This window comes from Prionailurus viverrinus, chromosome D4, assembly GCF_022837055.1.
Source record: "Prionailurus viverrinus isolate Anna chromosome D4, UM_Priviv_1.0, whole genome shotgun sequence".
NCBI lineage: Eukaryota > Metazoa > Chordata > Mammalia > Carnivora > Felidae > Prionailurus > Prionailurus viverrinus.
In genome coordinates, this window is record NC_062573.1 from 24,233,675 (window position 1) to 24,246,294 (window position 12,620).

Genomic DNA, 12,620 nt, shown 5'->3' on the forward strand with positions numbered 1-12,620 from the left:
TTATCGTTCGTGAGATAACACCCATTCTACTAGTGATTATTCTCTTGCATTAGCTGGCATTGTGAGGCCCTCTCTTCATCTGTCCTTGAAGAATGGTCCAGCATGCTAGAGACTCGTCCAAGCTGTGTTCATCTTTATACTTGCATAGTCAAGCAATACCAAGACAATACCAAGATTCACTAGGCTTTCATTAATAACAAATGTTGCTTTACTTATTGATTCTGCACATATTGTGTACAGCCTACTATGTGCCAGGTATTGTGAGGCACTAGGAAACTTCAGAAAAAAAAGGCTAAAACAATCTCTATTAAAAAAATCCCAAGATATAAATTGACGGGCCCCATTTTACTCTTGGATGTTAAAAGAAGTCCAGAAGAATTTGAGGCTGCAGGATAGAATTCTAATTTTGAATATTCTTACCCATGTTTACAATAATTTGCTGGCACCATGACCCTAGCGAAGTTATTTAATCTTTGGAAACTTTAATTTCCATAACAATAAGGATTCCCACCTTGAAAAGTCAAGTGGTATACCTACGGTCATTCAGCTAGTACTTTATAAGGGAAGGTTTAAACCAGTTCATCTAAATCCAAATTCTCAATTCAGAATTGATATAAACCTTCCTTAATTGGGATTCCATTACTTTGTAATTCATATTCTTTCAGTCAAAAGCTACATAAATCAGGAGGCGTGACTACTCTTGTATAAGCATTCTTGTCCGAAGGACCCTACTGAGCCAAACTAGTTAGCCTGTATGTTTCAGTTGTACTTAGAGAAGATGCAGTTGCTTTCAGCATAGGAGCCAGGGGTTGAATGCTGGTAACTCTGGTTCCTTGTATCTTCAAGCAGAATCCATTGCTGTGTGGTGACCTAGTGTGTCCAACTGTTACTCCTAAGTTAGCCCTGTCTGCTAGGGCATCCAAGGTGTCAGTACTTCTAGAAAGCACATGCCTTGGTGTCATGAATCTTAGGGACCTACGCTTAAGGTCTGTGTTTCCAGATGTTTCCAGTAGGAACCCCTGCCACTGAACTAACTTCACTGAAATCCTTTGAACTTGCTGCTCTCTCTGTGTCACTTAAATCATGCCAAGAGCTGAGTCTGAAATTTTCACTAAGTCATGGAAGCCTCAAATAAGGAACATTAGAAAAGAGGTATTCCCTCAGGACCCTATTTTGATAAAAACAACTCAAATTTGCTTAGTCCAGCATCCAGCAAGTTTTAAACTATGGAATTTTTCCAAATGAGGAGAGCTTCCAAGCTTTTATTTGCCAAAGAGGATATTGTGCTCTTTGTTGACTTTTTCCTTTGTATGCATCTACTATAAAATTTGGAAATATGTCAAGAAGAGGTATGAAAGTATAGAGGGCAATACTGCAGCTCCACTCTGAATTCCAGATCTATCTCTCAGGCCACTTCAGCCTCCAAATCTTCAATCTCTGGATGGATGAATGACTGGTAAATACTGCATGATGTGCCAATGCAAGGGCTATGCTATTACTGAAGGGATATCAACACCTGGGTTAGTGCTGGAGCCAGATCCGGAGAGCTAGAATGAATTCATTTGGGGTATTACACAAAGCAACCAGGAGCAATCCAAGGGCTGGGCACAGACCACAATTGTGGAGAAGAGTCAAGGTCCATACCAAAATGCAGAAGGAAAGGAAAACAGCTTACGAGGATGGAACAACTCTAACACAAATGTGAGAGAAAAACACAGAAAGCAAAAGGCGCCAGCCTGTCGCTTGTGGCTCACGAAAGCAAGAAAAGGGAGAGTTATATCCATGTGTCTGATTTTTTGAGGTGTACTATTCACACCAATAGTAACACAGCCCAGAATGTATATTAACACAATCACATAGGTTACTATTTTCCTCCTCTTGGGAAAAAAGCCAAGAAGGACAGGAACTGTCCTTCCACTCTGCAGTTTCACTTGTAAGTAACTGAGTTTTGCTGATGTTGGCAAAGCATAGACCCACATGATTCCTGTTGGTACATATGTATATTTAATATGTTATTAAATTCCTGTTGCTCTTGTCCCTTAACTGATAGAAATTTATTTTAAAAGGTGAGCTTTATAAGTTGATGTGATCAATGATTAAAATATGTGGGGCCCTCTTTTCAAAGGAAATTTAGCAATTTCTAATTCCTTTTAAATTCCTTATCCTCAGAGAGGTTTCCCATTGAACCAATTTCTATTTTTGATACTGTCCATCATTCGGGGGAAAATGTATTAGAATTTTAATTCTTTGAACAATTTGTAAATTGCAGATACAAATACTTGCTGGCTGGCTGAGCCCTATTCTTTTGGCAAAGTGATGAATAGCTCTCATGTCCGATCCAAGCAGAAGACATGGGTCTAATTGCATTTACCCCACAAACATTACTAAGCAGTAACTCTGGCCAGGCAGATTCAAAGATGACTCAGTACTCTGGGTGCTTAGATGAACGCTGAAGTCTCTTTCAGCTTGACAGCCTGCAGTGTTAGGAAGCAGAGCAGTAGGAAGAAAGGATTTATTTATTCCTACCAGTCACTCTGTGGAAGAGACTGCTTTCTGGAATGCGGAGAATGTCAAAATCCACACCCTCACAGGCTTAGGGTTAGAAAAGTCAAAGATGGAGGTAATCATCTGCCAAATACTTGCACTTTAGGATCACTAAGAAGGATTAGAAAGAACAGTTAAGGCATCTTTCACATACAGGTCAAGAAATTGTCTACATTTAATGTTTAATTTGGAGTGCTGTCCCATGCACGGAGAACAAAATGAAAGCAATGTCCTTTGATAGAATTGTACCTTGGGTAACTCTGTGGCTAAGGTGACAAATTCATGTCATCAGGCAAGGGTCTGCTGCAATGAAAGAGGCCACAAAGTGAAACTGAACTAATAATAGCTGGCCATACAAATAGGAAACGGGTCTCCGGCGTTATTGAAAAAAAATGGGGATGGGGGGAGGGGTGGCTAGATGGTAAAAGAAACATTGAAAATAATAAAGGGAAGTAAATTGATGGATTTCAGAGGGAATGGGAGGGGGCCTAGAGTGGCAACAACAGCAACAACAAAATAGTAATTAACTATTACTGTTAACTCATTGATTAACTGAGGATGGTCAAGAGCTCATTGAACATAAGATCTCCTTTTAACATGACAAAATATTGACAATTCTGTTATACAAAGTCCACCGACAGGAAGAGAGGGAAAGAGAGAAAGAAGAGAAAATTCAGAAAAAAAAAGAGAGAGAAAGGGGCGCTTGGGTGGCTCAGTCGGTTGAGCGTCCGACTTCGGCTCAGGTCGTGATCTCACAGCTCATGAGTTTAAGCCCCGCATCAGGCTCTGTGCTGACAGCTCGGAGCCTGGAGCCTGCTTTGGATTCTATGCATCCCTCTCTCTCTGCCCCAACCCACTCACATTCTGTCTCTGTCTCTCTCAAAAATAAATAAACATTAAAAAAAAATTTTTTTTAAATAATAAGAGAAAAAACAAAAAGAAATAATGAGATAACCATGGATTAACCCACGTGCCAGAAACTAAGAAACATGGAGGAAGGGGAAACCATCTAGATCCCGGGGAAGAGACACAAAATGAAGATAATTTAGAGAATAAGGAGGAATAGAAAAAAGTCTTGAAGAATTATGAAAAATCACACACATGGATTAAAATAGAAACATCAAATATAAATAGCCAATAATTCAGACAACTGGATCTCTATAGTGGTTGTAAAAGATCAGAACTGGGTGTAAATAAAAGACAAGACTATCCAAAGAAAGAATAGTTTGGGGCCCTCCAATGATAAAGAACAGGGAAAAAAAACTGTGAGTACGAATTTGTGACAAATGTCAAAGTCTGGAACTTTGGAGAATGTGAGTTTTGATTGGCAGTTAACATGATTGTAGATAATGAGTCACATGGAGAAAAGATGGGATTTCTGAACATTAGTAGATCTCTTCCCAACTCTCCTTTTTTCCCCCACCCCCAGTAAAAGAAGAACAGAAACTTTAAGAATATTCATTTGTGGGGCACCTGGGTGGCTCAGTTGTTAAGCCTCCAACTTCAGCTCAGGTCATGATCTCACAGTTTGTGAGTTCGAGCCCCACATCAGGTTCTCTGCTGTTAGATGGAGCCCGCTTTGGATCCTCTGTCCTCCCCCACTTTCTCTGCTCCTCCCCGCTCTTGTGCGTGCTCTCTCTCAAAAATAAATAAATATAAAAAGAAGTATTCCCTTCTTTCATACTCAAAGGGCTTTATTGAGCTTCTGGTGTAGTCAGTAGCTCTGGAGCTAAATTAAAAGTGACCACAAAATAAATATTTAGATTCACTGCATAGGAACAAGTCAACCTGACAAGAATTAGGTGGTGTTGGTGGGAGGGAAGTTGGAGAGAATATCACCAACAGTAATACAGGCAAAGGCAAAAAGTCAAAATGAAGTTCTCACAGGCTAAAAAATGTTATGAAGCTTTGTGGAGGATGAACAAATCTCTCATTCCTCAGGGGCGGAATATTAAATATGATGAGATGATCATGGAAAAAGAGATTCAGCTCATTTTTCAAGACATACGAGAATGAGGATACAGATTTTTTTAATGATACAAAGAAAGTTCCCAAAGGGAAAAATAAATTTTATGGCTCTACAGAGCAAAATAGATTTCCTCATGTACAAATAAGATTAATGGAAGGTGGCAATGGTGGGGGAGGAAGAAAGATAAGAGGACAATTTAAAAAGAAATAAAAAACAGGGGTATCTGGGTGGCTCAGTCGGTTAAGCATCCAACTTCGGCTCAGGTCACGATCTTGCGGTCTGAGTTTGAGCCCCACGTCAGGCTCTGTGCTGACAGCTCAGAGCCTGGAGCCTGCTTCAGATTCTGTGTCTCCCTCTCTCTTCCCCCCCACCCCCCCTCCACTCACACTCTGTCTCTCTCTCCTTCAAAAATAAATAAACATTTTTTTTAATTTAAAAAAGAAATACAAAACAAAGGAGGGCAGTAGATATACAAAGATAAGTTGAGTGAAGAAAAGATCAAAGCAGAAATAAACATATGACCTATAAACAACTGGGCCAAGGAAGAAGACACAGGAGGAGGAAGATGTATTTAAACAATGGTTTGGTTCCTATGGGGTGAAAATGAAGACTGGAAACAATGGGGTTATTCCAGGACTAGTTCAAAAGCAAGAAAAGATCCAGATTTATGATAAATATAAAAACATATTACTGGTAAAACTACATGCTATGAATGAGAAGTCAGGGGGCAGCAGATCTTAAAATCTATAAGAACATGACATTATTTTTGGTGAGAGATTTTTCTTTAACTTCGGTAAATTTTAGAACAACTTTTTAAAAAGTAAAAATAGTACGTGAATGATGTAATTAGATAAACACTGCAGTTAACATTCTATTATTAAGGAATGTAGAAGCATTTGACACACTTGATCACTGCCCCTTCTTGAAACATCTTTTTTGCTTGGCTTCAAGCACCCAAAACAGCCTGCTCTTCTCTTATTTCTCTGGTTACTTCTCAGTTCCCTTTGCTAGTCCTTCCTCAACGGCACCACCTTCGAGTGTTAGAGAGCCCCAGATTTACTCCTCGGACTTCTCATCTGCAAAAATATCGTGTCCAGAGGGAAGGCTTCCAATTTTGTAGCTCCAGTCCCACCTCATTCCTGAGCTCCACACCATCTCTAACCACCTACCTGACATCTACACTTCAATTTCTGTAAGTTATCTCTAACTTAACCTGAGCAAACTGAACTGGTGGTTCTCACCTACCTCAAACCTGGTTCTCCTGACAGTTTTCTCTCAGTGGAAACTCCAGGCCTCCACTTGTTTGGGGCAAAAACTTTGGTGTCAGTCTTTCCTCTCCTTTTCCTAGCAACCATATCTGAGCCATCAGCAAATCCTGTCATCCCTTCCCCCCCCCCCCCTTCAAAAATCTGACTAATTCTTCACACCTTCACTGCTACCACCTCTGGCTAAGCCATCATCACCTTTTGTATGGGTGTTGGAAACAGCCCCTTAACTGGTCCTTCTGCTGCTGCTCTTGTCTTTTTTCAGTTCTTTGTCAACACAGCACTGTGGTGATCCTGTTAAAATGGAAGTCATGTCATATTGCTTCTCAGCTCAAAACCCACCACTGGCTTTCTGTCTCATGCAGAGAAGAAACAAAGTCCTTACAGTGACCCACAACATGTGTTTTCCTCAGCTTTCACTACCCATAAATTTTCTCTGACTTTGTCTTAAACTTTCATGCCCCCTCACTCCCCTCTGTGTTTCTCACACATCAGATACGACCCCACTTCAAGAAAGCTGAACCTGATGCTCACTCTACAGGGAATGCTCTACCCGGATCTTCTCCTCCCGGTTAGCTCCTTCCCTTTCTTTACTCTTTACTTCTTTACTCAAATACTTCTTTCTCTGAGAGGCCTTTGTTGGCCTCTCTCATTTAAAATTTCACCCCACTATGGCCGCCCCAGGCACATCTTCTCTCCTTACTCTGCTTTATTTTTCCTCCTTTGCCCTTAGCAGCTCTAATATCCCATACACAGTACCTACTTACCACATTTATTCTGTCTCTTTCAGTAGACTATAAGCTACATAGATTTGCATCTGTTTTGCTCACTACTATATTCCCTACCTAGCACCTAGCACAGTGCCTGGCACATAGTACTGTTGAATGAATCAATGAGTGAATGGGGGACGTGTTATTTTTAGTATCCTTGTTCATTTGTTTTCATGAATAAGAAAATCCTTTAATTAGCATGTCAAGTCTTGTGTGCAAATGTGGCTTCTAAAATGTATCTTAAATGTAGTTGACACTGATCTTGCCATCACCGTGAACTGTCTCAAAAACAGTTTTTACATAATTTGCAAAGTACACATTTTATCTCGGTTCCTGTACAACTCAACACATATTCTTAATTAGTGAGATAATTGGGAGCTTTTACTAAAGTGATAAGTTACCTCAATGCAAATTAACTAATGAGCTTCATTCTTTCAAGCAGAGTGGTATCTTGGGAGGTGTACTGATAAAAAAACATGGATACCTGACTGCTTTGTTAAACAGCCCACACGAAAGGCATGGTGCTAAACTAGGTTCTTACTCAGAGTGAGATCCAAGCCCTTACCATACATGACAAAGCTATTGTAATATTCTTCTAAGTGGTCTCCTGGTCACCATCTCTTCCTTTCTATATGCCCAGTGTACCTGTCTCTAGATCAATATTAACAATGCAGACCTCTGGTTATATCCATTACTCTGCTCAGAAGTCTTCACGGGTCCCCTTTTCCTATTAAATAAAATCCAATCTCATAAAATGGACATGGAAAACCTCTACAGTCTAGTTGCAGTCTGCTTTTCCTACCATTATTTTCTCATATTTTTCTACCCTGGTCTCTAATTCGATTGTTCTGCCTTCTACCCCTTGTTATATTTGCCACCTCCCTACCTTTCCTCAGAACATTCTGGAAGCCGGAAGTTTTATTTAGAATTCATTTCTAGGCTAGAGCAGTAGTGTGATCAACACAGAGTGTGGTGATATTATTGGTCCCTGTGACTCAGGCTCTAAATTTCTGTTGAAAGAATTTAAGATCACATTTCTCTTTTTTAATACCCACATTGCTATATGGGCTTACACTGAGCTGATATTCAGCTAAATACTCCAGGACTTATATATGTGACCTTCCATCAAACTGAGTTTCACACATTCTTGGTGTGGTTTGTGTGCTAAATGCAATGCTATACATTTGGTGCCTTAAAATCACTACTTTTCTTTTTGAAGAATATATGTCTCCTGCCTCTGCCATCTTTTCTCCACTTACACTGCTATTACCTTAGCTTTTGCCACCTTAAGCCCCTTATGAAGCTAGCAGAGAGAGAAGCAAGAGAAAGGGAAGGAGCATTTTTCCCACATAATGAAAGTGTGCTCAGCCCCTTCCTTCTTATAGATCATTGCCTATATAGCTGACTGGGAAAAAAACAACTTTTTAAAATCAAATCTGATGGTCATGCCCTTCCCCAGATAAAATCTCTGCAATGGCTCCCCATTACCTTCATCATAACCTCAGACCTTTTGAAATTCATTTCCCACCTTCATCTCCAACCTTATTTCACACCACTTATCATCACGCAGCTTGCACTCTGGCTTTTGCACACACGTATCCCTGAGTGAATAGCATCAGTCCCCAGCTTCTCTTCCTGGCTAACTATTCATTCTTACAGACTCAACTCTGGCACCTCCTCCTCTAAGATTTCCTATCATCTCTACAGTAGAATGTGCAAGTGCCTTTGCTCTCTGTTCCAATGGCACCCAGATTTACCTCTAACATGACACTCATTATACTGGTTGAGCATTGCCTGTTTGCTTTTCTTTCTCCCCATCGGTAGACTTTAAGGTCCTTGAGAATGAGTGTGCCTTTCATCTCTGTAACTCTAATGTTAAGAACAGTGCTTTTATCAGTTTTTCCTGCCAATAAAATTATTCCCAATTTTTCTTTTTCTTGTTCATCCAAGAAGAATGTAGGGCAGAATAAAAAGGAACATGATAGAAACTGATTTAAGCAAGAGTAAGATTTCACCCTTTTAATTTTTTTAACTAGTATAGGGAGGCACTGAAACTTTGCTACACACTCTTATTACATTACAAAGAATACATAGTGAGGGTGACTATAACTAAAAGCTATCAGTGAGATTATTTTAATTTGCCTTCTCCATTAAACGGAAATAAAATAGACAGATGATCTGTAAATGGGGATTCTCTGAGACCCAATTTCTTGGTGTCAATTGCATAATGAAGCAGGCACTGGGTTTTCTGGCCTGGGAAAATTGAAGACATTTACATGCAGATTGATTAGTCTTTCTGTGAGAAATGAATGCCTCAGAGACAACTGAGCATTGCCCTTCAGTTACGGCCATATTGAATGTGACTTAACATATTGATGAAACATACTTTTTACTGGAACGAGAGAGTTACATAATCTCTGAAAGATTTCTTTTCGGAGATGATTTAAGTATGTATTTTTTCAGTGGCAGTCCTTCAAGGGTCCATCCAGCTAAAAATCTATACTCATTAAGCCCCAGATATTCTTAAAATAGTAAAGGGTGTCTCCTACAACTCCAGATTTACTTTCCTGATCAACAAATTGACCAGATGAAATTAACCTATTTACTACAAACCATTTTGTTCCCTAGGCTGTCAGCGTGTATGTGTGTGTGCGCGTGAACACAGCTAATAGTAGATTGCTCATTAAAAACACAATTGTAGTCACCCTTTATAGTACCTAGGTAATTATCGATTGATTGATTTGTATATTTTAATGATTTGGTTCCTACTTGTCTAAAGAAACATAAAACTATGTTAAAATCTAAGATAACTGAGACTTCATTACTTGTTGCAAAATAGAATTTATTCTAACTGGTAGAGTCCCACTGGGGAGTGCTAACATGAATAATTAACCGTTACATGCAGTCTACCAAAATGAGCAGTTTCATTGCATTTAGTGATAGTAGCAATCTTCAAATGTGATTTACATTTATATCTCTAATGAAAATTAGTACATTCTTCACACTTGCTGATTTTTCTATGCCTCTTCTGTGGCAGCATAACTTCTTAATACTTGTGTATGCATTTGTCAATTACTGAGTAATGCTGGTGGCAGGTAATGGATGAATGTGTTTTGCCGAGAACCTAGACTTGTATCCGCTGATTCCTCAAAAAAACCTCTATGTTATATTCCACGTTTCATTGTAATTCCTTTTAGTTTAACATAGGTCTTGGGTAACCTCTATGAGTTTCTCATAATGCAGTACTTTGTGTCTCCAACAAGAGAAATCCTATTAGATGATAGGGAAAAGTGACCTGGGGACAGCCTTGATTGAAACAACTTGAATGACATTAAATAATAGCTACCATATCCAAAACATTCGCCCTGTGTAAAAAGGTGTGGTATATATTTTACATGCATTATTTCCAACTCTTGTAGTGGAGGAAGTACTATTTTCCCCATTTTGCTGAAGACAAAACTGAATCTTAAGAGTTTAGTAAATTGGTCTCCAAGGACAATGCTAGAAGGTGGCTGGACCAAAATTCAAACAGAGATTATGTGTCTGACGTTAAAGTCTAGGCTTTTCTTCTGTCACAGGCCATAATTAAGAGTACAAAAGTGCCCAAGCTTGTATGTTACCTTGTAGTGCCTTATCTTCCCAGACTGTGACCAAGCATTTTCCTGTCTTGCCCATATCAGAACATACTTGACAGTGTCTGGTTTCAGGGTTAAGAATCAGGATATCATTCACTTGGTAATTTTCCTTTCTTTGACTTGGGCAGAGAAGCTCTCTCCAGAGCCAGAGCCAATTGTTTTTGTCTAATGATTTTAGAGGGAGGGCAGCCCGAGGCTATCCTGAGATCTGCAAGTCTATTTATCATCTTTCACTTTGTTCCATGGATGATATCCAACATGCCTGCTGCTTTGACTGGCCTCATGGGGACAAATGTGTTCCACTCTGAAAAGAGAAGTATTGAAAGTAAAATTTGGCTGTTTTCTGGAATTACGGATGCAATTTTTAAGTAATTATAAAAGTATAAGCATACTTATTAAAACTCATTCCTGCACCAAAAAAGATTTGGTGAGCTGATTTCATTGCAACAGAATATAGTGAAGAGTAGAAATGAAACATGTTAAAGATGCTGAGAACCTCCATAGCTTAGAAAGTTGTAAGAATATAGAATAAACAGTTTACAACGGGAAACAATTAACACATCCCTTAACTGAGAAGAAAGGTATCTGGAGTAAGACCAAGAGCCAAGCACCTAACCCAGATGTTAGAACCTGAGGGTGAGATCTCATTTGCTCAGTGAAATAGGACTCTTTTCTTAGAAGGAGTCCAATTTATTAATTCCAGAAGGAGTTACAGGCAATGCCTTTAAAAAATTTAGAGTTTCTTTTTATTAAGATAGGGAAGCAAAGATGAGCAGTTTCCTGTCTTTGGCCTCACCTCTCTTCCTTACTTTTTGCCTTTGCTCCTCTTTGCCAGGTTTCTAGCTAACACCACTTTCAGAGGCCTCAGTGGTTCCATCAGAGTAAAAGGTTCCACTATCATCAGCTCAGAAAACAACTTTTTCATCTGGAATCTGCAACATGACCCCATGGGAAAGCCAATGTGGACCCGCCTGGGCAGATGGCAAGGGGGGAAGATTGTCATGGACTATGGAATATGGCCAGAGCAGGCCCAGAGGCACAAAACCCACTTCCAACATCCAAGTAAACTACACCTGAGAGTGGTTACCCTGATCGAGCATCCATTTGTCTTCACGCGGGAGGTAGATGATGAAGGCTTGTGTCCTGCTGGCCAACTCTGTCTAAACCCCTTGACTAATGACTCTTCTGTATTGGACGGCCTTTTTAGCAGCCTCCATAGCAGTAATGATACAGTGCCCATCAAATTCAAGAAGTGCTGCTATGGATATTGCATTGATCTGCTGGAAAAGCTAGCGGAAGACATGAACTTTGACTTTGACCTCTATATTGTTGGGGATGGCAAGTATGGAGCCTGGAAAAATGGGCACTGGACTGGGCTGGTGGGTGATCTTCTGAGTGGGTCAGCCCACCTGGCAGTCACTTCCTTCAGCATCAATACTGCACGAAGCCAGGTGATCGATTTTACCAGCCCTTTCTTTTCCACCAGCTTGGGCATCTTAGTGAGGACCCGAGACACAGCGGCTCCCATTGGAGCCTTCATGTGGCCACTGCACTGGACAATGTGGCTGGGGATTTTTGTGGCTCTGCACATCACTGCCATCTTCCTCACTCTGTATGAATGGAAGAGCCCCTTTGGTATGACTCCCAAGGGGCGAAATAGAAGTAAAGTCTTCTCCTTCTCTTCAGCCTTGAACGTCTGTTATGCCCTCTTGTTTGGTAGAACAGCAGCCATCAAACCCCCCAAATGCTGGACTGGCAGGTTTCTAATGAACCTTTGGGCCATTTTCTGTATGTTTTGCCTCTCTACATACACGGCGAACTTGGCTGCTGTCATGGTAGGCGAGAAGATCTATGAAGAGCTTTCTGGAATACATGATCCTAAGGTAATACTCCTTTTTACTCTAGCTTTCTTTATCACCCATTGTAACTCCATATATTGTGTCTTAAGCTGTGGTATGTCTGTGTTCTTTCATCTAACACAAGAATATTCTCTCAGCCATCTATAGAGACTAAGAACTAAATTCAATATTTTATTGTTTTATTGAATGAGACAAAAAAAGTGAGGGGGTTCTGGGGTGTTTGTGCTGGAGAAGGTCTTTTTGTAAGAGCGTCTATTAGTAAGTCTCTCTTGTGTTATTTGTGCATCTGACAGAATGTCCATCAAAGAATAGACTTACAAAGTTTTTTTACCCAACGCAGACCGCAAAAACTGATTTATTACTTCTCTTGGGAATTAATGAAAATAAATAGTAGGATCTGTGTTTTAAATTGTAAAGAAGAGTTAGAATTAAAGAGAGTTAAAATTAAAGAACTAACATTTAGTCAGACACGACAGAACTCAATGGGCATAGAATAAGGAGTACTAAACTAACTGAAGTGGCAAGATTAGTTATGAACAGGGTGTCTTTACACAATACGGAAAGCTGTACAGCTGGCC

At 39.9% G+C, this 12,620-nt stretch overlaps 1 protein-coding gene across 2 annotated transcripts in view; it reads left to right on the forward strand.

Annotated features, from left to right (window-relative positions):
- GRIN3A (glutamate ionotropic receptor NMDA type subunit 3A) overlaps positions 1–12,620 on the forward strand; it is a 169,333-nt gene that overhangs the window by 59,439 nt on the left and 97,274 nt on the right. For both annotated transcript variants that reach the window (XM_047829605.1, XM_047829606.1), the window contains exon 3: positions 11,019–12,066. In XM_047829605.1, coding sequence (XP_047685561.1) covers positions 11,019–12,066 — 1,048 coding nt within the window. The remainder of the gene's footprint in view (positions 1–11,018; positions 12,067–12,620) is intronic.